This window comes from Pogona vitticeps, chromosome 2 (assembly GCF_051106095.1).
Source record: "Pogona vitticeps strain Pit_001003342236 chromosome 2, PviZW2.1, whole genome shotgun sequence".
NCBI lineage: Eukaryota > Metazoa > Chordata > Lepidosauria > Squamata > Agamidae > Pogona > Pogona vitticeps.
The window spans coordinates 209,578,251-209,605,528 of NC_135784.1; the positions used below are offsets into that span (position 1 = coordinate 209,578,251).

The following is a 27,278-nucleotide window of genomic DNA, read 5'->3' on the forward strand; positions in this document are numbered from 1 at the left end:
AAAAAAGGGTTTTTTAAAAACCATTAGCACTACGTGTCTAGATCACTCATGAAACAAGCTTGGATAAGTTCTCCTATTGTGGAGAGATTCCAAAAATAAAACCCTTGAGTGTATTTTGCTTCCTTTTCATATATATACTGAAAGGGGAAAGCCACTGAAGTCTTGCATGTTGGAGATGTACTCTGTTCTGGCATTAAGTACCCTGACCCAATGAAAGTTAATTAGCTTTAGGCTCCATTCAACACTATGAAGCGTGTTGGTTGTGATGACCTTTTGCCCTGGGTTTAAAGATGTGGAGAACTATGTTTTTGAATTATACTTCCCAGAATTCTGCAAGCAGCCATACTGCCTGGAAAATTTTGCAAAAACACAAGTCTACACACTTCTACTCTGTAGTCTAAGTGAGCTTAGTTGAGAATGAACTTCATAAAGCTCAATATAAAAAAACCAAAGCTGGGCTATTAGATCGATTAACAAAGACCCAGTTTTACACATTGCCTTGGGAGCATGGAAAGATGGAGCATAATTTTAATTTAGGTCCTCCTCTGGTGTTTAGGAACAACTCTGAATGGGCTTCTAAAGGCTTTATCAACTGAAGATTTTGCAGGTGAAAAACTATTGTGTCATTTTTGAGTGCTCTATGCGGGCATTTCCAGTGGCTGACATACTGATGGGTGTGGTGGAGGAAGACACGAGCATTCACAAGTGGAGCTTTACCTGGAGAACATTTTCCTGTTCTCACAAGAACTGCAGCTGAATTAGTGTTTCCTAATGGTTTTTTTAGTTGGCTGGATAATTCAGTGAGTTAAGTATCTAGCTACGGAGGCAGAGCTTGAGTTCAATTCTCCACTGTGCTACAAAAACCCAGCCTGTATGGCCTCGGGCAAGCTGCACAGTCCCAGCTTCTTCTTCTTTCCGGAAGAAGGAAATGGTAAACCACTTCTCAGTACTCTGCTTAGAAAATCCTGGAAAGGACTGTCATAAGTCAGGATTATTATTGTTATGGCTTTCTGCTGCCATCTTGTGTGCCATCTAAGTAATTCAATGCTCAGTAGCTGGTGCCTGTCTCCTGTGTCGGGTCTACATGGCATCCTTAGTCAGGCACCGTATAGAGCAGTAGGTCCTGAACTGTGGCAAGAGGAGAGGGGGAAGACAAAAGGAGTGTGGTGTTCGAGGGAGCTGCTATGGCACACCAGATTTTTTTAACTGATAGCTTTACAGTATTTCATTGCATATTAACAACAATCAAGTTTCAGGAGAGAGAAAATCATGAAGCCACTACAGGCATATGTGAAAGCATTAAGTCGGTTGTGGGTAACTCTCAGAAGTAGCCGTGATAAAAGAGTTCCTGCTGCCTTAGGTTGAAGATCTCAAACACCTGCCGGCCTTTGTCTCCCTCTTCTTCCTGAGAGGGCTGGCACTGACCGGGAGATTAAGCAGGTACCCTTGGTGTGATGAGAGCAGAGGCATCATCTTTAGGTGGAATCCATCCCAGGACCAATCCCTGGCCTGTCCAAACATGTCTTAGCAAGATCTCCGTTTTAGACCCTAAAGGCTTGCTAGTCTCTCCTCCTCGCTGTTCTTGGTTTCACTCCTCCCTGATGAGCCATTACCAGTCATTCCCTTCCATTTGTTGTTTTTACTCATGCTTCTGGTATGTTACAGATCATCAGGACACATACCTCTGAACATGGCTTGGAATTTTCTCATCCAGAGATAAATAGGTCAAGGTCTGTCTCACCCGCATACTTTGCCTTCTTTGAAAAGCCATACGAGACTGGAAATAAAACTGCCTCTTTGAAAAGAGGTTAATTGGGAAAGGTGCAGCATTGATCCCTTATGCAATACGGGACTTTTCCCCCTGCCATTTTGTTATTATTGAAGACATGGTTTCAGATGCCTTATACAAAGAGGTTTGCTCTTAAAAAGTATGTTGAAAACAATTAATTAATAATATTACATCTATTTCACTTGACATCTCAAAGTGATATACAAATTTTAAAAATCAATATTTTGCACACCATGATGGCAGTATTAAACAGCAGACAAAATGCAAGACCTCTGGGTTTAATAAAGGGGCTCCTCTCGCTGGAACTGACAAATGGAATGCTTCCTAAATAATCTGTGAAGCCAATTGTCCATTAAATCAGCTGAGCATTTCATCTTATCCCCATTCTTCTTCTGTGTCAGGACTGGGTTTAGAAACTTTGTTCAGGCAATATTGTGTTTTGTACGAAGGTATGAGAGAACACAAAGTGTGTAAAAGCACACTGTCTCTTATCTTTTTTACTGCTCTTGCAGTCACCCCAGACTGGGGTGCTACATCCCAGGTGAAAACAAGTGACTAGTTTTCGCGTACAGATCAGTCCATTTTTTTTTAAAGAAATATGACTAAACTACTTTCACTTCCTAAAACGAGGCTGAAATTTCCCCAGGCTAGGTCATGTGGCTTCTCTGAAGCCATACCAGGAAGAATCAACTGTGTAGGCGTACTGCCAGGCACACAAAGGAAACCTGAATGAGAGCAGGAGAGGAAGCAAACAGGAGAGAGAGCGCAAGGAAGGCAGCAAACACCTTGCCGGCGCAAGGAGGCAAAGCTGTGAAGAGAACAATCTTTCCCCCGGAAAGCCTGCTTTAATGTAGCAAAGCCAGCTTTTCTTGTCAAAAAGATCAGAAATCCTCTCCCAGCTTCTGGCTGCTTTCCCTGTGCTTACCAACAAGATTGACACTCTTGCCAGCTACGGTGGGTGTGATGGACATGAGGACATGGATTGAGCCTGTTGTCGGCGCAGCTCAACTGGCCAGTGCTTTCTATGACACGGGGCTCCTTCTCGTGGTGAAGAACTACTACAACCAGACCTACGTGGCCAATTCCAGCGAGGTTGTGCAGCAGAAAGCCATCTCCAACTTTTACATCATCTACAAACTCGTGGACAGCCTGACCCCACTAGTTTCCGCTTATGGCCTGGCTAAACTGGGAGATCTGAAGAACAGGAAGATCTCCATCTGCGTGCCTCTGGCTGGCTACTTACTGTCCCGGATCCTGCTGCTCCTTTTGATTCTCCTGGGGTGGCCGATCGAGGTGATGTATGGGGCTGCCGTCGTGCATGGTCTGACAGGAGGTTTCACCACTTACTGGGCCAGCGTCATGGCCCTGGGCTCCCAGGCCTCCTCTGAGAGCAGGAGATCATTGCGCCTCATCCTTATCGAGTTCATCTACGGTCTAGCTGGCTTCGTAGGGAGCATTGCATCCGGGCACCTCTTTGTCAGCTTCCATCTTACTTACCGGCATGGCACCATTTTGGTTTCTTTGAGTGTAGCTTTATATGCTTTCTGTCTTGCCTACAGCTTGCTTGTCCTCAAAGTGCCAAAACCTGGCAGTTCTTACCTGGCTGATTCTACCACAGATGTGGACCACCCCGACAAGCTGGCTGCTGACGATGCAGAGCCCGTCTTGCATGAAGCCAGACAGCATCCCCCAGTGGTATCTTTCAAACTTATTGTCATGATGTTTGTGGGGGCTGTCATCTATGACATAACTGTCACAGGAGCCATGGATGTATTGCCTCTCTTTTTGATCAAGAAACCACTGAGCTGGGGTCCAGAATATATTGGTTATGCCAATGCCGCTGGCTACATGATATTTATCACCAGCTTCCTAGGAGTCTTTTTGTTCTCCAGATTTTTAAGAGACACCACTATGATCATGATCGGGATTGTATCATTCTCAGCTGGCATCCTTATCATGGCCTTTGTGCAACAGACATATCTGTTTTACATTGGTGAGTCAGAACTGCTTCTATTCAGCGGGTGTTGGTTTGTTATGCCTATATTCTGAATGTTCTTGGGAACCGTATAATTTACCTGAATTAGTCTTACTGAATCCAACGGGATTTGCCTCCACATAGACCCACACAGGATTACACTATTGTCACTTTGGGCTTGATCAGACAGGCATCTGTCCCACTGGTTGGTGCACTGTGGGGGCAGATTAGTACAGTGGTGCCTCGCATAACGATTGCCTCGTTTAGCGATGAATTCGCATAACAATGTGTTTTTTTAGAAAATAATATGCATCGCATAACGATGTTTCCTATGGGCGATTTTCGCTTAGCGAAGTTTGGGACCATGCTTCGCATAACGAATGCGATTTTAGGTCCCCTGCTTCACTTAACGATGTTTTTTTTTTCAATTAAAAAAGTGTCTCAGAAGGGTCAAAAACGGTTCTAAATGCTTGGATTCGTTAGAGGACCCCTTAAGTCATGTGCAAACCTGATTTGGCTTTGATCTGACTTTTCGTTAATTTTTTGTGAATTTTTTTTTTGGCCCATAGGAACCAATGGACCTGTCAAAATCTGACAGCTCCATGCTTTCCTATGGGGGAGAAAACAATTTACAAAAAATTAACGAAAGTTCAGATTAAAGCCAAATCAGGTTTGCACACAACTTAGGGGGTCCTCTAACGAACCCAAGAATTTAGAACAGTTGCTGAGTCTTCATTAATTTTCTGTGAATTTTTTCTTCCCCCATAGGAAATAATGGAGCTGTCAGATTTTGACAGCTGTCAAAAGTTGGGGGGAAAAAATTCACCATAAATTAATGAAAAGTCAGATCAAAGCCAAATTAACTTTTGCATCCGTTTTAGAGGGTGCAGAAGCTAATCCAAGCATTTAAAACCATTTTTGACCCTTGTATGACACATTTAAAATTGCAAAAATTGACTTCGCAAAGCCATTAAAATGTATTGAGTCAGCTTCAATACATTCCAATGGAGGATACATTGTTTCGCTTAGCGATGTTTCCTATGGGTTTTTTCGCTTAACGACGGCAATCCGTTCCAATTGGAACGGATTAACCGGTTTCCAATGCATTCCTATGGGAAATGGTGTTTCGTATAGCGATGGTTTCACATAGCGATGTTTTTTTTTTAACCAATTAACATCGCTATGCGAGGCACCACTGTACATTCTGTCTTCACCAATCACACAACGTGATCACTAGAGTGAATAAATTTGCCCCCAGAGCACCCTATCTGCACCTTTCTGAACCCCCATCACAGGGGATTCTACTTCTTTGGTGCAGGTTGATGCATCCTAATTTGGTCCATTTCCAGTGTATGTGATCGCTGGGAATGGACCAAAATTGAGCCTTGCAGCTGTCAAAGCTGCCAAGGTTCCTTCTGATGTCAATTCCTGGCATCATGCACTAGCTTAATAACTGAAGCACTTCACGACAGCAACAAACTGAATACTTCCCCTGCTCCTCAGTGGGGGGAATAAAGGGAAATGAAATTATTACTATTAAATTTTTGCCTCTGCTAAATAATTGCTGATGTGCTGAACCACTTAGATTAATTTTAAAAATATTCATTGCATTTGTGTGAAGTGCCAATCAAAACTGCAGTTGTGGGCAGTTTCTTGATCACACTTCACACAAAGCAAAAAAAAAGTTTTTTTCAAAATATGATCTAAGCGATTCAGTGCACCAGAGATACTAATAATAATTTCACTTCCCTTGGCCCTCTGCAGAGGAGTGTTCAGTTTGCTGACATCCTGAAGTGGCTTGTTCTGACACTTCACAATACTGGAAATAGGGTTGCTTGAGATCAGTATGCCATTTGGAAGTGAGGATCACACCACATGGCACATTGCTCTCTCTCTCCACCCCATCCCATGATCTCAAGTTCAGACCTCCCCAGCCTGCACCAAAAGAGCCACTGCAGTTGCACACTTAAATAGGGCTCTCGGGCAGGGACCCGTTTGTGCATGGATGACAGTAAGATCATGAGGTGCCCTCAGGCCTGGTAGCTCAAATTCTGAACTCATGCTAACATTCTCAGACTTCTACGAATTATGCAAATCTTTCCTAAACTACAGCACATAACTGTTTCTGTACCTCCTAGTTTTGAGGAAAGGAAAAGACATATACAGCCTGCTGAAACTTCAAACCACTGGAATTCCTCCTGAGCCACACCCGTCTTTCTGGCTTTTAACATTTCACCAGATATTGTCACACTTCTAAGCGTATGTTTTCAACCATGAGAAGTAGTAACATATACTCCCCTGCCAATGAAAACTGTTCGACCACGGGGCATCCTCACTATTTCTTGGAGTTCATCCCTGACCATTGGACTTGCTAGCTGAGGATGTTGGGAGTTGTAGTCTAAAACATCTGAAGAGCATCAGATTGGAGAAATCTAGGTTAGGTTATTTCAATGCTCAAATCTCCCATGTTTTAAGAGAACAACTCCTTTCAAACACTCTCCCCACCCCATATATTGATTTCTAGCCTTGCTTGATAACTGCTGCTCTACCTTTTCTGCATGCAGGTAGTATATGGTGGGGATAATAGATGCAGTAGTCCAATATACTTGGAAGGCACCTGGCTAATGAAGGCTGCCAGAGATCATTCTCTGAATAAAGCTGAATACTGACACAATCCAGCACAGATGAATGACAAGCTATACTGTTGAGGGGGAATGCCTCCCAGCACCAGCAGTGCTATCAACTTCAGCAGCAGAGAACTTATTCGCCTATCAGATCCCTGAAGACTTCAAAGCAAAAAAAGCATGGGAATAGCTTGTCTCATCCTATTTCCAATGGCTAGCAACATCCACATTTGTACCTATGCAATTATTCTGTATACACAGTGGAAACTATGAAGAACTTCCTTTAAAGAGTTGCTCAACGCTAGAAAAGAGATTCCTCTGACTCCTAGACCAGTTTAACCTGCTCTGATCTGGTTCTTGGCTTCCCTGAGTACAGAGGCAGGGGACCCTTTTGGCAGATTAACTGGCCAGAAGTTCATCCTTGTCAGAATGTTGAGTGGCTACTCAAGTGGAAAAAACCAAAACAACTTAACCCTTAATTCAGTCCATATTTGTTTGTCTTGCATGCCCTCAAGTTCCATTCAGTTTATGTGGATTCTAAAAGGGCTTTCAAGAAACATGAGATACTTAAGAGGTGATTTTACCAGCAAGCTTCAATGGATGGGCAAGCATTTGAACTGAGTCCTAGTCTGTCACTCTATCCACTACACCATATCGGCTCTCCTATGGCACATGGACTTTCATGCTTGTTTACTCAGCAATAAGTGCCTGAGCTTCAAGGAGCTCACTCAAAATTACTGCCCCAACTAATATTGATTCTATAACCGTGTTCTTGCTCAATGGGAACAGCTGTTTCCCATTGTCAGTGTAGGTGACTTTTCATCCTCAGCCCATCAGCTCCTAAACCACAAATAGAGCCCTTGTTAACTCAGGCAACAGCAAAGTTGGTGTAAAAATTCTTTTGGGACATGCAACCTATACTCAAATACATTGCATAAGCACATACTGCAATTGATGGCTCCTAATGTGGGGATCATGGATAGTTCCCCCTGCTTCAGGTCAGATGTTGCCAGTGGTTTTATGCCAGTGCTTTCCTTCCTTTAATCATTTAGGACCCAACCCCCTACTGCAAGACAGTGAGGGTAGCACTTCATTGATGGCGGTGCTTCCTGGTTCTACCACAGCATTGTCCTTGGGCCTAATTGGTTCTTAATGGGCAGGTGTCTGGCATGGCCTACGTTCCCATACTCTGCTAGCACTGCCACCTCAATTTAGGAGAGCCCCAGAATTCTATCCATCATCACTGTTAGCCTAAAATATCTGTACAACATTATGCTATCCACCACTTGCAAACCTATACAATAGCTGAAACTTGCCCTGGAGTAGATGATGAAGCATGAGCAGGTCTGCGTGAATCGGTTCTCAGTTTAAAATTGAACAGGAGAAATTCGTGAGCCAAAGGGTGGGTGATGCCTTTATTAAATCACTAAAATAACGCAAGCAGAAGGTCATTTTTGACACGGCAGGAGGCTTCATCAGGCTGAGCTTTATATAGCGTAAAAGAAATGCCAGATTGATAAAGACTCCTGTAGAGTGGAAAGCCAGTTTTTGCTTTTTGTATGTTAGTGGTCTAATAAAGGCATTGCCCCCCCCCTTGTATTCAGATTGTGTACAAGGGCCACATAGCTTCCCCTCCCACACCCTTACTTCTGAGCCAGATATTTGCATCTGGTTGTACCCCTGACACCCTTGGATCCTCTGCAACCAGGGAAGCTTTTCCACCAAACACTTGATCCAGCTTTGGTCTTCCTCCAACTTACATATAAGAGGCAGAAGGAGAAGGTGTGAAATATTCTTAGCCAGTGCTTGAAAATACAAACAAAAATCATCTAACTCCTGTCCTCCTTCCCATTCCTTGCATGAGGAAAGTGAGAAAGAGTGAACAGCTTTCAGCTGATGCTTCCAGAGTTGAATCCTAGCAGCAGCTCAGCCAACTCCCAGCAGTGGTTCGGCAGGAAAGAGAATCCCCACCTCCACAATCCATGATTAGAAACAATTGAGATTTCCCTGTATGTGCTTTTGGAAAAGGTGTGGGAGGCCCAGATGGTCCATGAACTGGATGAGGCCAGAAGCCAGGGGTCCTACCCTGCTGTAGCCCTAGGCCCTTAGAATAGAAGCTAGAAAGAGGGCAGAAAGGGAGATCTACCTTCAGAGGCATCGCTGTGATAGTCTGCTTCAGGGAATTCCCTTTTCACCACTGCAGTAGTCTGTCACCCCCTCCCTAAGGAGGATCTACAGGTGTGACAGCAGTGTCCAAGGGGCAGCTTGCCATGCCTCTCTATGGTATCTAAACCCTGCATCCTGCCTTTCTACAAAAATCATTATGGAGGTCAAAAATCCTCTTATGTACATTATGGCAGCATGAGGAAGCCTTTTCCTATTGCGATCACAGTGCTACACAGACACAGATTTGTACAAGAAGCCAGCCTTGTTAGCCCCCACTTTACTAAATTAAGCCTAAGCCTAAATGAATTTAACATTGCCTTAATCTTGGTTAAGCTTTGATGACATTTGAATGTTTTGCTCGTGGCATTTAAGCTAGTATGCTACTTAAAATACAGCAGGGCAAGTCCTTGTGAGGACTTCCAGATCTTGTCCGTCTTCAGCTCCTTTGAAACTTACGAAGCAGGGAGGGATGATGGGAATTGCGGTTCAATATTATCTGGATGGTCGTGTGGTCCCCATTCCCTGAACTGAAGCATAACACTTTGGCTTGAAGTTTAATGGAGCCTCTCCATGCCATTCTGCTCTCTTCTGTCCTAGCTCGTGCAGTGATGCTCTTTGCTCTCATTCCCTTGCCGACCATCAGATCTTTGTTATCCAAACACGTGGAAGGATCATCCTACGGTAAGGAGCTGCTGCAAAGTGCTCTGTATTCTTCAACTGTATTCGGAATAAGTGTCCTTTTAGAATAAAAATATTCAGATGGGTTAACTCCTAGCATTTTATAGCCTGCACAGTGTTAGTGTGGTACCACTCTTTAAGTAAGGAGAACTGAAGAATTTTTTTAAAAATATGATTTTTTTTACTGACTTCTTATTCCTGTCTGGCTTACCCCTACGAATATACCAGAAAAGCAGGCCAAGAGTTGGAAAGATGAAGTCCAGAGACCACAAATGATCTCTGCGCTCCCTCTAATCGTTTGTAGCCTCTGTAATTAAAATAAAAAAAGGGGGGGGGAGAGTGGAAAATTACTAAGTGATTGCTGATGGCTGCCTAAGTGCCAATGGAGTTATCAGCATCTCTAGCCCCCCCCCCAGGAAGTGGGGCTCCAGCAGTTGCCTGCACTTGCCAGGTCCAAACATCCTGGAGGCCTTTGATTGGCTAGTCTGGGAAACAGGAAGCAAAGTGGGGTGAGCCTTGCCAGTCCACTCCAATGGGGTCCTTTTTAGGTCCAGAACAGCCACATTCATTTGTTATAGCAAATACAAGAACCCCATTGCAAAGTGGGGCCTTGCTCAGAGGTGAGAAATGCTCCTTATTTTTTTCCTTTAGTACAACTCCTATAATTCTCAGTGGGAGATTCTGGGACATGTAATCTTAGCGAGGAATGTTCCCAGGCACTGGTCTTCCTTGATGGAGCTCGTAACACAATAAATATGTTGGTCTTTACAGAATCTTCTGCTTTTTACTGTAAGGACCGTGTAAATCCTGCACCCTAAGTGTATTGTTTCCAGTTTCACTGTGTTGTTTGCTTTTCTCATTACAGTGGTGCCCCGCTTGACAACGATAATCTGTTCTAGGAAAATCGCTGTTAAGCGATATCGTCGTCAAGCAAAAAACAAAACAAAAAAACCCTATTGGAATGCATTGAAAACCAGTCAGTGTGTTCCAATGGGGAAATACTTCATCGTCCAGCGAAGATTGGCCATAGAGAACCGCTGATCAGCTGTTTAAAAACGCTGTCTTCCGAAGCAGGGCTCCGGAAAGCAGCCATTTTGAGAAGGGAGGGAAGCCATTTTACGAAGAAAAGCCATTTTGTGGAGCCAGAAAAATTGTCATTTAGCGAACAAACGGTTCGCGAAGCAGGCTCCTAATCGACGTCAAGCGAAAAAAACACATTGGAACCATCATTTTGCGATTGCAATAGTGATCGCAAAATACTCATTGTAAAGCGATTTCGACATCATGCAGGGTAAGTGTCAAGCGGGGCACCACTGTATTTATTAGTCACTACTGTGATGTTGGTTGTACAGTGGTATTAACTTTCAATTATATCTTCATGATGCAAAGTATTATTATGGTAATTCCTCATCCAAGCTCAAAATAATACATGCCAGACTCGCGACAGGAAGTGGAATTGGCTTCCTACATAGGCATTTCACAAATGAACTGGATTTAAGCTTCATTCTTCTCTCAACACTAAGAAAACATCCAGGTTGCAAGAATGACTATTCAAGCATATTTTAAAAGTCATTCTGGTGCTAATTATGCAAAGTGTATGCAAGAGGTATTCTTGTTTTTCTGAAATAGGTTTTGAATTTCACCTGACTCTATATAGCTGAGACACAAATACTTTCCATGGGTGGGCCGTGACTTCCCACAGAATAGCCAGTGATTACAGTGATGGGAGTTGCCATCCAAGAGCATATGGATGGTTCATCCCCAATTTTTCAATTATCATAAATCAAAGCAAGGGAAAAGAGCCCCTGATTATTCAAGACTCTAGCTCACTTTTAGTCTTTTATATTGGCATAGATGAGTCATTTCTCTCGCTCTCTCTCAAGCTGTAAAGTCAATGGGATCCTGGATACGATCTTACCTCTCTTATTCACTTCCATTTTTGCATCTAGGCAAGGTGTTTGTTCTGCTGCAGCTGTCGCTGGTGATTGCAGGTGCTGTGACCTCAACAGTCTATAATAAGATCTACCAAAAAACACTGGACTGGTTCAGCGGCTTCTGCTTCCTATTGTCCTGCGGCATTGGCTGCCTAAGTCTCATTCCTATCAGGTAGGCCAAGGAAAAAGCAAACTACTACTGTTGAGCTACTGGCATTGCAAGGTAGAAACTGCTTTTCCTTTCCAAGGGTGTGCATCAAAGCAGACAGACTCCCAACATCATTCAATACGGCCTCTTGGATAGGGCCCAGGTTTTAAAGTCCAAAATTCATGTACCTTCATTAGGATTAGCTATAAATAAAATCCTTTAAAAATTGAGCCTGATGAAGAGCAGTGGACAATTGAAAAGCTTGCATTTTATTTTTTAATGTACTTATTTTTGACCCTACTAAAGGTATTGAGTATCTTAGATTTTGTTTCAGTCCTACGGAACAAGTTGTTAACTACTGCTGCTGCTGTTACTACCTCTTCTTCTTGGGGGGGAAAACAGACTTTAGTTGTTGATTTCAATATTAGTCCTGTTCTGACTTGCCTCATGTCACTGACATGTTTTAGCTTGAGGACTGGAGACCCTACAGCCTCCAGAGGTTGTTCAATTCCTTCAGTCCAAACCAGCCTGCCTGATGGCAATATGAAGAGAGTTCTCACATAACAATACCTGGAGGACCCAGGCTCCTCACCTCATCCTTGCCAGTTTATTGTTGTCTCCCACTTACTATTCTTCTACAACAACAATTGGGAAGAAGTCTTCAGACTGAGCATGATCAGTGGCTACAGAATGCTGGCTGTCTATTGCATAAGGAAGAAGAAACAAGAGAATGTAAGGGAGAGACTTGAAAAGTGATACGTCAGGGACTCCAAACAGAAATATTCTACAGGGTGACATTTTCATTGCAAGTTCCATTTTTCTCTAATACTTTTACTCTATGAGCCCTAAACTCACTTGTTTTGCTAGTTCTGTAAGTCAAAAATACAATCTCCTTCTTAGTTACAGCTCCCAGAATCCTCCTGGCAATACAGCTGCTGCCAGATGTCTGGTGGGGCATTCTGGAAGTTGTAGCCCAGAAGCAGTAGTTTTTCCAGGCTTTGAGGACAAGGAAACAAAGACTTCGCTGTGAAAAAGGTAGGCAGAGCTGGCTGAAATCCTGTTGCTTAGCAAAGTACGTCATCCTAGAATAGGTCACTAGAACATGAGGGGCTGACTCATGAAATCCCCACTCCTCTAGTTGCAACTTACTACACTAAGCAACAGAATCTCAGCTGCTGTTGAGCTTTTAACTCCACAGATTCAAGAACTCTGTACTGATGTTATGTTTCTCTCCGGCAGTATTGTCGCATGCAAGCAGCAGGCATCCTCTGGTTCACTGGAAATTTTAATGGACTGAGAAGCGAAAGAGAGGGCACCTGTTTCAGAAGCAGAGATTCGGCAACATCGTGGGACCATTTCTGGCACTGAGCAGTCTGGCAGACACGAACTGTGAGGAGCTGAGAGGCCCGCTATTATCTCATGTGCCTGGGATGATACAGCCAAGGGTATCAAGAACCAGCAAAGAAATCAGTATTTCCAGAAAGGAATTAGCACAGTCCCTGCTTTTTCAGTGGGCCAGAGTTGCTGCTGGAGTCTCTTTAGGCAGATCAGGTTCCAGAGCTTTGAGTGCAGCTTTTTAAAAGCAGCACATTTCATGATCCTTTTAAAAAGAAAGTGCCTTAGAATTAAGTGCTACTAATGGAGGCTCCAGTACTTTGGCCACCTCATGAGAAGAGAAGACTCCGTGATAAAGACCGTGATGTTGGGAAAGTGTGAAGGCAAGAGGAGAAGGGGATGACAGAGGATGAGATGGTTGGACAGTGTCATCGAAACAACCAACATGAATTTGACCCAACTCCAGGAGGCAGTGGAAAATAGGAGGGCCTGGCGTGCTCTGGTCCATGGGGTCACGAAGAGTCGGACACGACTAAACGATGATGAATGATAAGAAAAGTAACCTCTTCCATTACAGTAGAACCCCTCCTGCCCCATCCATGGGATCAGTATCCGCTGATTCACTGTTCCACGCTCTGAAAATATTTTTTTAAAAAATCCTCTCTATATATATCTATATATAAAAATGGTGAAGTTACAGAAACTGGCCACTAGAGGGAGTCAGAGAGCATGCTGTATATAATACAGTGGTGCCCCACATAGCGAGCGCCCCGTTTAACGACAAATCCGCATAGCAATGCGGATTTTGCGATCGCATTGTGATATTTCACTTACCGATCTTCGCATTCTGATGTTTGGAAAACAGCTGAGCGGCGGTTCCAAAATGGCCGCTGGGTGAAGAAAATGGCAGCCCGCAGCGTTTTCGCGCGGTTTCCTCGCTTACCGAGCGGCGAAAATGGCGGACGTATGGAGGATTTCCACTTAGCGGTGAGTTTATCCCCCATAGGAACGCATTGACAGGGTTTCAGTGCATTCTTATGGGGTTTTCCGTTCCGGATAGCGATGATTCCGGATAGCGACGTTTTTCCTGGAACGGATTAACATCACTATGCGGGGCACCAGTGTATTCCCTACTATAATAGCGTTTACTATAATCTGCATTTTCGGCATCCGTGAGGGAACTTGGAACTGATCCCCCACGGATATGGGGATCCTACTGTACTCAATGATAGCATGTTGCTTTTTATTTTATTTTTTAACTGACTAAAAATAATATATGAAAAAATACAGAAATGGCTCCTTGTCCCCACAAAGTAATATTTTAGGAATGTTACTCAGTACACTAAAATACAGCATTGCACATCATTATTCTGTTTTGAATACTATCCCCAAAATTATTTGTTACAAAAAAAAAAGGTGTTACAAATACTGCCTTTTTTGGGTTCTGGTTTGATGTGCAGAGGTTTCAGTCCCCAGTCTTGGTCCACGGTTACCTGCATGCCTCCTGACCCAGAGAGCCCAAACCTACCCAACAAGGAGGGTTGCATATCCTTTTTTTCCCCAGACTAGATGCCCCCTTGCTAGAGACGTTCTTGCAGAGTCCAGACATTCACCTCTAGCTCTGGTTGTCTTGTCCTGAGAGAAAGCTTGAAGGGCTCTGGGACCCTCTCCATCTCGGCGATTCCAGCTCTGCGATTCAGTGTTAATTTAAGCACAACAGCTACCCATCCTATGATGGGGCAATGCACTAAATGTCACTGTAACCACTCCTTCACATGTACCTCAGCGTTACTGTCCTGTCCGCATGTGACTTCACATATATCTCAGCTTCCATAATGACAGGAGTCATTATTAACCTCCAAAATCATGTGAATATTGAGGGGTGGCCCAATTTTTCTGCTGGATGTGACTGGAACATAATCCCCACACCCTATAGAAAAGCTGACTGGACAAGTAACTGAAATCTTTATTAACAATAGAAATGGGGGGAGCCACTTCCTCCACAACTAGAACCAATAGACTAATACAGTTGGCGCAGGACCAGTGACCTGTCACAGAACTGCCCCCTCCCAGTTTCTCCTGCCTGAAGTAAGAGTCTCACTCTATCTAATAGTAAAGCTGGTTTTGCAAGGATTCCAATATTATCCTGGAAGGATCTCGCAAAGAGCCACTTCTGTCAGGAGAAAGTATAGTCAATGTTGGGCAACACATAAAATATACACTTTACAGGAATTTTTAGTGTGCCTATTATAGGAAAGTAACTCTCACGTGGGGTTTTGTAATTTAAAGTCAAAGAACAGATTTTACTTTGTGCTGCACATTTTACTCCAGTGCTAGTCAAAAGACATTGTGCCACTCTTCTGTCTTTTCCTTGATAATTGATTTTTTTATTTTTGGCCAAGAAAAATGGTGTAAGTAGCCTTGAAAAATATGGAAGGGTTGCACATAGAATATGTGAAAGAATCTGGATGATTTTATTAGAAAAGCTTCATTTGGCAGCACTCTAACCTCCAAATTACTGATCAGAGTTAGACATCACGGCCCCCTAAGCGGCTGGAAGCAGGAGCATCTCTGGTTACTGCGTGGCCTTTGGCAAGCTGTACAGTTGTCATGGATTGCCCAGTCACCACACAGGGGACCCACTTACCACTCAGTCACACTACCCTTGTGCTATGTAGTGTGAGTGCATGCCAGGCAGGTCAGTGCACTAGCGACTGGGAAAGCTTCCTGTGAATCCCTTCTCCTTTTGAGCCATTTGCTCCTTGGTGCTCCAAGGAGAGCAAACAAGTACAGTGGTGCCTCGCTTAACGAGCGCCCCGTACAGCGATCAATTCGCATAGCGATCCCTTTTCCGGGATCGCTAATGCGAAGGCATCACGTTGGCCCCAATGGGCGAAATTCGCATAGCGAAGATCGGTAAACGTTTCGCTTACCGACCTTCGCTTTGCGACCCACGGATCAGCTGTTCAGCGGGTCCAAAATGGCCGCCGGAACACCTGAAATGGCCGCGGGCAGCGTTTTCGCGCCCTTGGTAATCGAGGGGAGGGTGTGAAAATGCTGTGCGCGGCCATTTCGGGTGTTCTGGCGGCCATTTTGGACCTGCCGAACAGCTGATCCACGGTCTCGCTGTGGCCGAAATGGCCGCGTGCAGCGTTTTTGCGCCCTCCCCTCGCTTACTGAGGGCGCGAAAATGGCTGCCGGACCTGGAAAACATCGCTGTACGGTGAGTTTTCTGCCAATTTGGAACGCATTAAACGATGTTTAATGCGTTCCAATGGCTTTTTTTGATCCGTACAGTGATGTTTTCGCATAGCGAAGGTTAATCCGGAACGGATTAACCTCGCTATGCGAGGCACCACTGTAGGTTGTTTCTCCTGGTTGCAAACCAACCCTGCAAAGTAGGAAACTTGAAAACCCACAAAAATACTCAAAAGGCTTCCAAATGCATAAGACATAAGGTTTAACATCTACAACCCCTCCAGCTGTTTGAATACTGCTGTAAGATTTTTATTATTTTTATTGAAGAAATGTAAGTAAAACATATCAGTGCAATGAGAGGCTTAATGATTCTAACAAAATGATTATTATGCTGTGACGCACTTCCATTATCAGGTTACACAAAAGCCATTTCAGAGATTCAGGCAGGTAGAAGTTATTCCCATTTGGACAAGAAAAGCGATCTAAACGTAATCTATATTTACAAAGTAGCATGGTGCCAGGGCATAAGCAGAATTCAGCTCAGTAACAAGCTAAATTACATATTGAAGCAAAACAGCATGAAAGAACTCAAAACTGCAAGTCAGGAGTTGCTGAATTGACGACCCTCAGTTCCATCTAGTCTTATGTCCCCTCATGAGCTGTCTGTAGTTGTTACCCCAATTAGACGAAGCCAATTAATTGTTTTCTGCTGCAGAAGGACCCCCAAGATCTTACCTGGTGAAAGCAATTTGTGTATTTTAACAAGCCAAGCACTTTACACTTCTCAGAAGACACTTCTAAGGTCACAGATAACATTACACAGCAGTTAGCATTAGAGATGTGTACTTACAACTACACAGGCCTGCCTCCTAATTAGCTCAGCTCAGGCAATTTTAAAAGTTTAAGGGATTATTTAAACTATTTTCTGCTGGTTTCTCCACAACTGTCCCATTTTTGAGTACTGTACTCCCTACATGGAAAACTCTGAAAAGGGTCATCATAAGACTTAATGGCACATGATGATGATGATGAGTATGATGATTAGAGAAGCTTTGAGACATGATTTCTTATTTGGAAATTACTATAAAACTTCCACTTGTATTACAGTGGTGCCTCGCTTAGCGATTGCCTCGTTTAACGATGTATTCGCTTAGCAATCAGGTTTTAGGAGCGATCTTGCACTCCGTTTAGCGATGTTTCCAATGGGGGAATTTCGCATAGCGATGTTTGGGACCTTGCTTCGCTTAGCGATGACAGTTTAGGTCCCCCTGTTTCGCTTAGCGATGTTTTTGACAGCTCCGTTTTTGCTATTTTTAAAAGGTGTTAAATTGTTTAAAAAGGGTTCAGAGTGCTTGAAATCGCTAGTGCACTTAATAAACCCTTTGTTAAACTAATTTGGCTTCGTTCTGACTCTTTTTGAATTTTTGGTGATTTTTTTCTCCCCCATTGAAATGCATTGAAAAGGTTTCAATGCATTCCAACGGGGGAACCGCGTTTCGCTTAGCGATGTTTCCTATGGCGATTTTCGCTTAAGGAAGGCAATCCGTTCCCATTGGAACGGATTATCCAGTTTTCAATGCATTTCTATGGGAAAACGTGTTTCGCTTAGCAATGTTTTCCCATAGCGATGATTTTTTTGGAACCAATTAAAATCGTTAAGCGGGGCACCACTGTATTTTGTACATAAATCTGTGAGTGAAAAATGCATAAAGATCATTATATGGGTTATACAAAAGCTGCAGATAAAAAAAAACTGGCCGCAGACACACTCTTGACACACTCTCTGGCTATGGTCACAAGTAACACGTTCAAGCTGCAGATGCAAAGGGTAACTAGTTAGCTGTGAGCACTGACATTGTACTCGGTCCATAGCTCAGAAAATTCTCTTGCTCAAGGGAAAAAAGAAGTGCAACTTACATGAAGGAAGAAACACTGTCCATTTGGGAAGAATTAAAAGATTGTACAGGGGATGAGGAAGAGCAGAAAATAGTCCCGGGATACAAAGAGCAGAGGGTGCAGGGACGTGGTGGTGCTGCAGGTTAAACCGCAGAAGCCTCTGTGCTGTAAGGTCTGTAGATCTGCAGCTGTAAGATCGAATCCACGTGACGGAGTGAGCACCCATCGCTTGTCCCAGCTCCCACCAACCTAGCGGTTCGAAAGCATGCAAATGCAAGTAGATAAATAGGGACCACCTCGGTGGGAAGGTAACAGCGTTCCGTGTCTAAGTCGCACTGGCCACGTGACCACGGAAGACTGTCTTTTAACAAACGCTGGCTCTACGCCTTGGAAATGGGGATGAGCACCGCCCCCTAGAGTCGAACACGACTGGACAAAAATTGTCAAGGGGAACCTTTACCTTTACCCATTACAAAGAGTAGAAAACTTAAGGAAGGCTGCACATTTCGAAATGAGAATAGAGACGCCTGAAGTCCCAGTGATTTTTTACTTGAGAAACCTTAAAGAGTGCTGAGGGTTAATTCTGTAGACTAACTGGTATTTGCTGGATGCAGCCAAAATTTTATTATTCCATCTGGTTTTTGGTTTTTAAACAGTTTTCAGTCTGTACAGAAGTTGTGTATGTTTTGTGTGTGTTGCTACGGGGGCCCTGGTGGGCAGAAAAGCAATTAATGAATTATTTTAATACTTAAATGAACTAGGCAGCCAACTTTTTTATTGAGTTCAGTGGAATTTAATAATTTTATGGTATTGCTTAGCCACAGTGCTTAAGAGAAAAAAAAAATTTTCTCCTGTGGAACCTTACTATAATTGCTCCTGTCATGTATCTTGGGAAGAAATGACTCATTCTAACACTGACATGTTACCCAGTAACTGTAGGAAAGATTCACAGGAAAACAGCTCCCACCTTTGAACCACAAATAATTATTCTGAGGACATTTCTGACAAGGTTGTGAAATTATGTAGTTTTGGGGAGGCAGGGGACGTGCAGGACTATCATGCCCACTGAGTTTGCTTGCCCAGGTCTGCTTTCATTCAAACCTCTTTTGAAAATTATCAGCACAATCCTGTTAAAAAGGATTTTTCTTTACAGAGAATAATATCCCACAGAGATCAGAGGAATCAGCTCACAGGCAACTGACTGTAGGATCGCAGCCAAAACAATTGATATCTACTTCAGCCAATTCAAAGCCTGTTTATTTTTGGTGGTTTTTACGAGATTAGAACTGAAGTGCTAACTCGTTATAGTATATACTTTAACTTAGTGATGAATGCTTACTCTGAAAATGAAGGCAGCGTGAATGAACTATTGCCTACTATTGTTGTTATACTCATATTTGCAGGCCAAGTTCCTGTTTTGCTCATATTTGCAGATGGGGGGTTGCATTGGTTCACGAAGAAAATGGGGAAAAAAACAGGCAAACCTGACTGAACAAGCCAGTGGAACAGAAATCCTTTTAAAAGACAAAACATTTTCTATATCATAAGCAATATGCTACACCTAAATCCTGAACAGCATCAGTAGGTACACAATTTGACATGGTGGTACAATTGCAGCACTGGAAATTCCAATAGAAAGTTCTATTTTTCTGAACAAACACCACACACAGTGTAAGAATCTCATCAAATGTACCAGGGTGGCCAACTTTTGTGGGTCCAGAGACGAATTTTCTTGCCCTTGGGTCGGTCGGAGGAGGACTGCTTAAAAACTCAAAAACCATAATCAAAGGTGGTAGGGAGTCTACTTTCTAGAGTTAAACAGTGCAAGGGGGCCATGCAAGCCATCTGAATGGTGAACTGTAACTCCTAGAGATTTGTATTAGCAGTACTTTGAGAACATCATAACAAAAACACACGGTATTCTGAATATGGGTAGGCGATATAAAATTGCAGTTCTCTCTCCAAGATCGTTCTCAATAACATCAACACTTGGTGTAACTTTTTCTACTGATCAAAAGAACTGGTGTAAGCTTCAAGACGGTACGTAGATAGTTTAGTGACTGCCAACATTTAAGGCATCATATAAGCCAAAGACACCACACATCAAAGCATCATTGTTATTGGTAAAATGTGTAGATTTATTGGTCCAGTCCTTTTGTCAGGACAAAAGAAATCATGTTCAGAAGTTTACACACAAATATTCCAAAGACATCTAAATTATTTTGTGTCTTCTCCCAAAAAAGTTTCAGCTACACAATAAATACAACACAATACTCTTTTTTAAATACATGGGTATATTTTAAAAGGTGAGCAGACCATGGTAGCACCTAGACAGACCATCAGAGCACAAATCGCTATAAAGTTCACTTGGCAGGACCAAAACATACTTTTTCAGAACGCATCATTCTTCCTAAATCTCCCAAGATTTTTTTTAAAAAGAGGACGTGGGGGTTTCTCTGCTTATTTGATATGTAAACTAGAAGTGGCTGGGAGAGTTGAAGAGAACCAATGGGATCCTGGTTATCATCTTAGCTGCCAGAGTTTACTTATTCTACAAAATAATAATAATAGCCCACAGACAGTATATTCTCAGGTTGCTTGTTAGTTTCATGGTTTGCAGTAGATGTAATGACACATCCAAAGCTGCTGCTACTTTGGTCTGTAATGCTTTTCTCATTTTAGATATTTTTTAAAAAACCAAACTTGTGGTACTATTGCTTTCACTTTGGTGTTCAAAAGATTACAGAGATGGGAAAGGAAAGCTGGTTAAGGACATATGCCATGCCATTTTTAATCAAGCCTACTTTCTGCCAACACTTTTAGACACACATGCACACCCAGCTAGCTTCTGAGCCACTGTTTTCTCTCTAACGGATGAATGGCAAAACATTTCACAGGATAGAGATGGGGCCACTTCCACCCCTTGCCCCCATGTACCTCTCTGCCTTTCAGCCAACAGAGCAGGACTGAGAGATCCATGGACTGCCCAGCTATTTTGGACTTGAAATCCCATAACAATGCCCCCCCCCACACACACAGGCTATGCCGACTGGGTTTCTCAGATATGAAGTCCAAAACATGTGGAAGGCTACAGATTTCCCACTTCAGTGTTAAAGATTAAGGTCAGAAAGCCACATAAATAAGGCTAGAGGACTTACACTCCAATTTCTATTTTACAAAAAATCTGATGGGAAGGCATGCATTTTTAGATCGTTGAAGACACAGAGGGGAGACAAGTCAATAAAAGAGTTGAAAGTGGTCACCTTTAGAATGGCATGTAATTGTGTACACACACGTGAGTGTACACACACACACACACAAGCTACATTGTTATGCAGGCTCTGTAGAACATTGATTTGGCTCACAGGACTTGGACAAAAAATCGTACTAGTCCTTGGGATTCTTCTCATTCTACGACTACTAGAGTGGGTTGCTTCTGAATCAACAACACTGAGAAAAAAGCTAGGGCAACTCTAGAAACCCAGGAGCCTTCCTTCAGCAATGTAAGGCCTCTCTTAGTCTGCCCTTGTGTCTCATAGGCACAGCTTTGAGCCCCACTTATCTTGATGCCTATCCAGCGAGAAAAGCAAGGCTGATGGCTGGCAGACTCCCCTCTCTGCTATGGAGGTTTGGTTGAACAAGACAAATAGGTACTTTAAAAAGCGTGCCAGCCAGCCAGACAGTAGAATCATGCAAAGGAGGTATAAGTGGTAGAACACTTTGTTTGCATGAGGTCCCAGATCCAATTTCTCACACTTACTTTCAAAAGGATCCTCCACGAGAGCCAGCAAAGCAGGGGACCCAAACCTCAGGTACTCAAAGCAGAGACAATGACACTGGGCTAGAAGACTGGTGCAGTAAGGCAACCCAAGGATTATGTTTGGGAAATGGGAATGGCCAATACACTGCCATTTAAAAACTGTGGACATTAAACTGTGCAAGTTTAAATAGGAAGTTTAAAAATGTGCGTAAGCACCAGATGTACTAGCCAGAACATACTCTTTTTTTTTGAAAAACAGGCCCACCACCAACTGAATGTTTGGGAAGGGGTGGAACAATACACTGAACACCATGACTATTTTAATACTGACGTCATGATACCAGACCACACAAAAATTAAAAGATTTAAAATAAAAATTAAAAAATATATTTACACATGCCTTAAGATGAAAATCACTCAGACTCTGTATTTACAAAGATATTTGGCAAAAGCAACCATGACATTTGTTTACTATCGTTTGAAAAACACTTTTCCTCTGTTAAAAGATGGCTGAATAAGAAAAGTTTTGTCAAAAACCTCTAAGAACCAGTCAAGGTTCAGCATGAATATCCATAAGTGGTGGGAGAAACAGTGAATATGCTACAGAAAGGAAACATAATATACATGATCAAAATCACTTTTTCTTTTTACAACTTTAACACAAAAAAACTCAAGTTTTTACAACGTTAACACAAAAACCTCCAGGTGTGCAGCACCTTCATATAAGTCCAGACAACCTATCATTTGAAGTCCTGATTCTTGTTCGGAGTGCACAACAATCAAAGGTATAGGGCAAGTTACATGCACACAAAGGTTTCCAGCTTCAGGTTGTATAGCAGCCATTCTCAACAGGAGACATATGCCCTCCCCCCCCCCCCCGGGGAAGGCTGGCACATTTGAAAGGAGCCACAAACTGGAAATAATTACTCACACACCATCTTATAAGGTTTGTCATGCAACTTATACAATCCTGATTCAGCCCATATTTCATGTTGTGTTTATGGCCATGCCCTCCCCAAAAAAGAGGGGGGTTTGAGAATGACTGCTATAACACATGCTCTGCTATGACCACCATACAGATTTCTTTGGTACAGATTCAGCAACATTAATTTCCTCACTTCTCAGGGTAAAAAAGCCTAGAGTCAGTAACAGTATTCGTAGGGACTAGGAGTCTGTGTGAACTGGACTAGTCAGAAGTTTGGACTTACTCATATATTTTCCAATAAGGATTTCTGTTTGCTAAACTCACCTTTCAAAAACTAAATAAATACATCTGGCTATTACTCTCCTGATTGTTTGGATGAGAGCAAAGGCATTTTGCAGGAGACAGAATAAATGGTACTATTACCTCTTTACAAAAGTTTGCTTCTTTGTCACAGTACACAGAACATTCTGGTCCAATTGTAGGTTAAATTCCCCTGTTATGCTCCGCTGCCTACAGCACACAAGAAAGTGCACACAGACAAGTACTGAACCTGGGAGACCATATTCCATGGGGTGATAAAAATGCCACTGAGGTAAGTTTTTCTATTGGAAGAAGAAAATTTGTAGGAAATCCTTTGTTTTCACAACTTCGTCTACAGACTTCAGGGCCTATTCCCAATTGCTAGGCTCAGAAGAGACCCACTGGCTGCAATCTTGTTGCTTAGTGCAGTAAGTCATTCTATTTGAGGGCCATTTGAATCAATGGAACTTATAGAGGAGTTGACTCATCAAATCCCCACTGATCCAATGAGAATTTTCTAGCTTGACTTACTACACTAACCAGCAGGATTTCACAGATTGAATCAATAGCTGAGCAGCACATCAACCTTTAGGAAAGCTCCACTGTTTCAATAGTGTTTTTTTTTTTTTAATTGCCCATTGGATTCAATTTTCTATATGCTTAGTAGGCAATTGTCTATATGCTTATGTATGTTAACTCAACCAATCATTCATTTAAATTTATAATGCATTTGCCACAGATCCTGTCCATGGGTCAAAACAAAGGAAGTTGTCTATGTTTGGGGCCTTTAAGAGACAGTTTAGAAATCTCAGAAGTCTCACTGACTAAAATCTAGTAGTAGGTCACAACTAGAATAAGCCTATTGAAACAGTGGGGATTGGGTGAGTCAGCTCCTTCATACATTCCACTGAGATATATCATGACAACAAAGCTTCCTTAAGAAAAGGAAAATAAAGTTGCACAAATAAGGAAAGCAATAAAGTTGCACAAATTTAAACAACAATGTTCTTACTCCATAATACAAGTGAGGGTAGGGAAGGAAAGTTGAGTAACATTTTCCTCCTATTTTTAACGCATTCTCTGTTGAACGCAGACATCAAACATTTCACGCTTCCTACAGATTTGTTTAGGATAGGAATGTGGAACATGTGGTCAGCCCTAACTCAGCACGGCTAATGTCACGGGATGAAGCGCTAGCCTCTTAGAAACTAGAGGGCCTTGACGCGCAGAGACACGGAGGCCTGCTTTCTAGGATTAGTTTTCAAACATATGCTAATTTATAAATACCAAAATGCCTGAAGTCTAAATGACTGGACAAGCAAGAGTTCTTTTTACCTTTTTTAAAATCCCAGCTGTGATTTACAGCACTTAGCCAGTGTAAATGCTTGTCAGTAATTTTTCAGGAATTCAGATAGAAAGAATGGCCAATGTTTAGTGAATTAAGTTAGCTTCAAGGCTCCGTAGGGCTACAAATGGTACATGTAACTCAAGACCAAAAAGACAATTAAAAAGACACAACCATTTTTAGACAGAATTCCCTCCAGCAGTATTCCAAACAAAGCATTTCAGCTTCCCGTTTTTTTTTTTTTTTTCTTTTTCAAAACAGCTTGGGAGACCGCTGCAAAAATGCCTGTGGTGAATACTCTAAAAATGAAGCTTACAAGCTTCCTGGTGTGTACTTTGCATATCCTATATTTTAACAGTTGAAACATTCTTGCCAAAATGGTGGACAGCACAGTGACGCTTACACAGAGGGACGTTTGCCGCTGTGGCCAGAAAGCAAAATCCAGACGGGGTAGCTATGCTTGTTGTTTTTGCTGCAACACAGACTAAGCCTTATGGCACCATAAAGATCAACAAATTTATTATGGAAAATTTATTATAATGAACCTTCCCACAGGTATGCAGTGATTATGGTTCTAGGCTTCAAAAGCTTACGGCATTATATATTTGCCACTATAAATGTCATAAGGTGGTGTTTCTGTTGCTGCTGTTTTCTGTTAAAAAAAAAAAGCTTACTCTAATGCCCCAAACAAAAAATAAATGAAATAAAATGTATTTCATTTAAACAGTCAATACCTTATAAGAACTCATTGGATTAAACACAGCAACTGGGCTAAACCAGCCATGAATGCTATGCTACTTTTCTCTTTCAAAGGTGCTATAACCACAAAATCCCACACAGAAGCTGGAACTGAATGCACAGCATTAGCGACAATAAAATGATAGGTGCTGCAGAAGTGCTTGGGGTGTTATCCACATTAAAGGGGGGGGGGAAGACAGTTAAATTTGGCAAAAAGTTTCTTTCAGTGTTGTTCAATAAAAGAAATGTGCCATTACATTTGCATTGTTTCCCTTTTTAATGTTAACTAATTCCCAGCCCCCAGGCAGGTTAAAGATCATTTCAGAATAAAAACTATGATTTTGGAGGGGGGGGGAGCCATGACCTCAGTTACCACAAAACACAATTACTATATGAGAGAGAGAGAGAAACTGAGCACTTATCTGGCTCTCTTCTCTCTTGCTTTTACTCTTTCTTTTTAAGTAAAAAAACATGACTACCTCCGTGTACAGGCCCAAGACATCCTTTTCCCAACATCACTAATGAAGGGGCTACCAATCCTGTAGAACAACACAGACCATGTAAGATACGTTACCACTCCTGCCTCTATATTTGCTCTTCCCCACAAAAGGGCCAAAGTTCGTTTAAACAAACCTTACACAATCCTGCAAGTGTTTTCTAACATTTATATTCCCTTTGCATACATGAAGGGGGAGGGGACACAAGACGTGTAGCTATTCAATGATCCACCATCCTTTACTTGGCTGACAGAAGAAACAGAGGTCAATAAAGATGTCATGATGGTACCTGGCATTTAAGAGTTTTATTATTATTATTATTATTTTAGTGTTCCGCTCATCGATTTATTTCCATATAAAGTGGTCCAAGAAGAGAAAGAGTCCCTGTGGTTTTTTTTCCTGCTGTTGAACCAAGTTCCACAGAGTTGGAATGTCCAAGGTCAGCTCAGATGGTTTAATAAAAAAGGCAGCAGAAAAAGTACAGTTCCTACATTTCCAAGTTGATCAGTCCAAAGGTTCAGCACAGGTGATGTACCTCCAAAGGAATCAACGGCAAAAAAGAAAAAAGAAAAAAGAAAAAACACCTCCCACCAAGTCGTGCATAGCGCATCACCAGTCTATTAAGTTGTAGTGGTATACTGTGCATTTTGTCAGAGGTCCATGGTGCAGGGAAGGAGGGGTAGGGATTAAAGATACCACTTCTTATTTGGTCTCAGACTTATCTTGCAACAGAGGTATAATCGACTCCCACGCCGTAAGGCACTGTTGAAATCAGAGACAGAGATAACACCAATAAATGAGCCACCGATATGGCCATTTTCAATCAGCATGTACGAGGTACTCAATCAATTTATTGTTATGGTCCTTAGGCCACTCATTCAAAAAACAAACAAACCTTTACAAATTTCCAAACTTCCAAGTACTTCATAAAAATACTTAGCATTAAAAGGCAATTTAAAATCTAGTATCTAATTACCATAGAATTTCTGAGGCCTGAGCATTGCCAAACAGAATCTGGTTATTTGGTAAGTGATCCTGGGGTCTGTGTCAGTTTTTTCCTGAATGACCAGGAATTATTTTTGATGACTGGGGTGAAAATCTCCTTCTGTGCCACCTCGTAATGCAGGCAAGTAAAGAACAACATGTGCTCTCCAGTCTCAAACTCCCTTAAAGGACAGGTACAAAGCGTTTCACTAAAACGGATACTGTTGTACTTCCCTTTGAGTACGGCAGAAGGGAGAGCCAAGCACCTTGCCAAGGTGAAGGCTCTTCTAAACCCTTTTACATCCGGAGATGTTAAGTAATTTGCTGGTTCCTCTGAGTTTTTGATGTCAGCCCTCACCATGATATTTTGTGTGCTGGGAAAATCGGTTTGATGTTCTATATCCTCAATTCTATGCTTAACTAATTTTTTTGCCTGGTCTATTCCATAAAATAAAGAGTACCTGAGGGGAAAGGCTAATTATCAGCAAGCAGCTCTGGACAGACTTGACCCAGTGGATTGAAATTTGTCATGGATTATCAAAGGAAATAGATCTTGCGGATTCAGATGTTCCTTTAGCCATGTATATACAGATGGGATACGGACGCAGGTTTCAACCTGCCTCCAATCTTACTCTGGTATTTGGCACACAACTAGGAGCCTGTAAGAATGTTCTTAAATATTTAGATTGGTCTCTTGTGGTGCAAAATGGGAGCTAAGAGTCCCCAGGAATGTAGAAGGTGAAAGCATTTCATCACCCATTACAGAACTCCCACACAGGACCTGCCAGCAACAATTAATTAACAATGCCCTGTTTTTGTTCATCATCTGCCTGTATCTTGCATCCTGACTTCACTTATATCAGATACTTCACGCATTAGGTAGTGAAGAATGCCCAGTACAGCATGCAGTTAGCCAGCAGAGAGGGGAAAAGCTAATAGATGAAGTAACCATGCTCTGCTGAAGCTGATAAGGAGCTGATTCCCTA

At 42.3% G+C, this 27,278-nt stretch overlaps 2 protein-coding genes across 2 annotated transcripts in view; one reads left to right on the forward strand and one right to left on the reverse strand.

Annotated features, from left to right (window-relative positions):
* Positions 1-1,149: 1,149 nt before the first annotated feature.
* Positions 1,150-12,671, forward strand: SLC46A2 (solute carrier family 46 member 2). The gene is made up of 4 exons (XM_020791115.3): positions 1,150-3,782; positions 9,152-9,235; positions 11,182-11,338; positions 12,554-12,671. Exons 1-4 carry the CDS (start codon positions 2,753-2,755, stop codon positions 12,609-12,611), a joined length of 1,329 nt encoding a protein of 442 aa, XP_020646774.3. The 5' UTR covers positions 1,150-2,752; the 3' UTR covers positions 12,612-12,671.
* Positions 12,672-19,857: 7,186 nt separating this feature from the next.
* SNX30 (sorting nexin family member 30) overlaps positions 19,858-27,278 on the reverse strand; it is a 53,486-nt gene continuing 46,065 nt past the window's right edge. Inside the window, exon 9 of the mRNA XM_020791098.3 lies at positions 19,858-26,070. Within this exon, the coding sequence (XP_020646757.2) occupies positions 26,011-26,070 (60 nt within the window). The 3' untranslated portion in view covers positions 19,858-26,010. The remainder of the gene's footprint in view (positions 26,071-27,278) is intronic.

Coding starts and splice junctions, on each gene's coding strand:
- SLC46A2 (XM_020791115.3), top strand. CDS start 2,753: ATGGACATGAGGACATGGATTGAGCCTGTTGTCGGCGCAGCTCAACTG. Junction 9,236..11,181: donor CGTGGAAGGATCATCCTACG/GTAAGGAGCTGC, acceptor TTTTGCATCTAG/GCAAGGTGTTTGTTCTGCTG. Junction 11,339..12,553: donor CTAAGTCTCATTCCTATCAG/GTAGGCCAAGGA, acceptor TCTCTCCGGCAG/TATTGTCGCATGCAAGCAGC.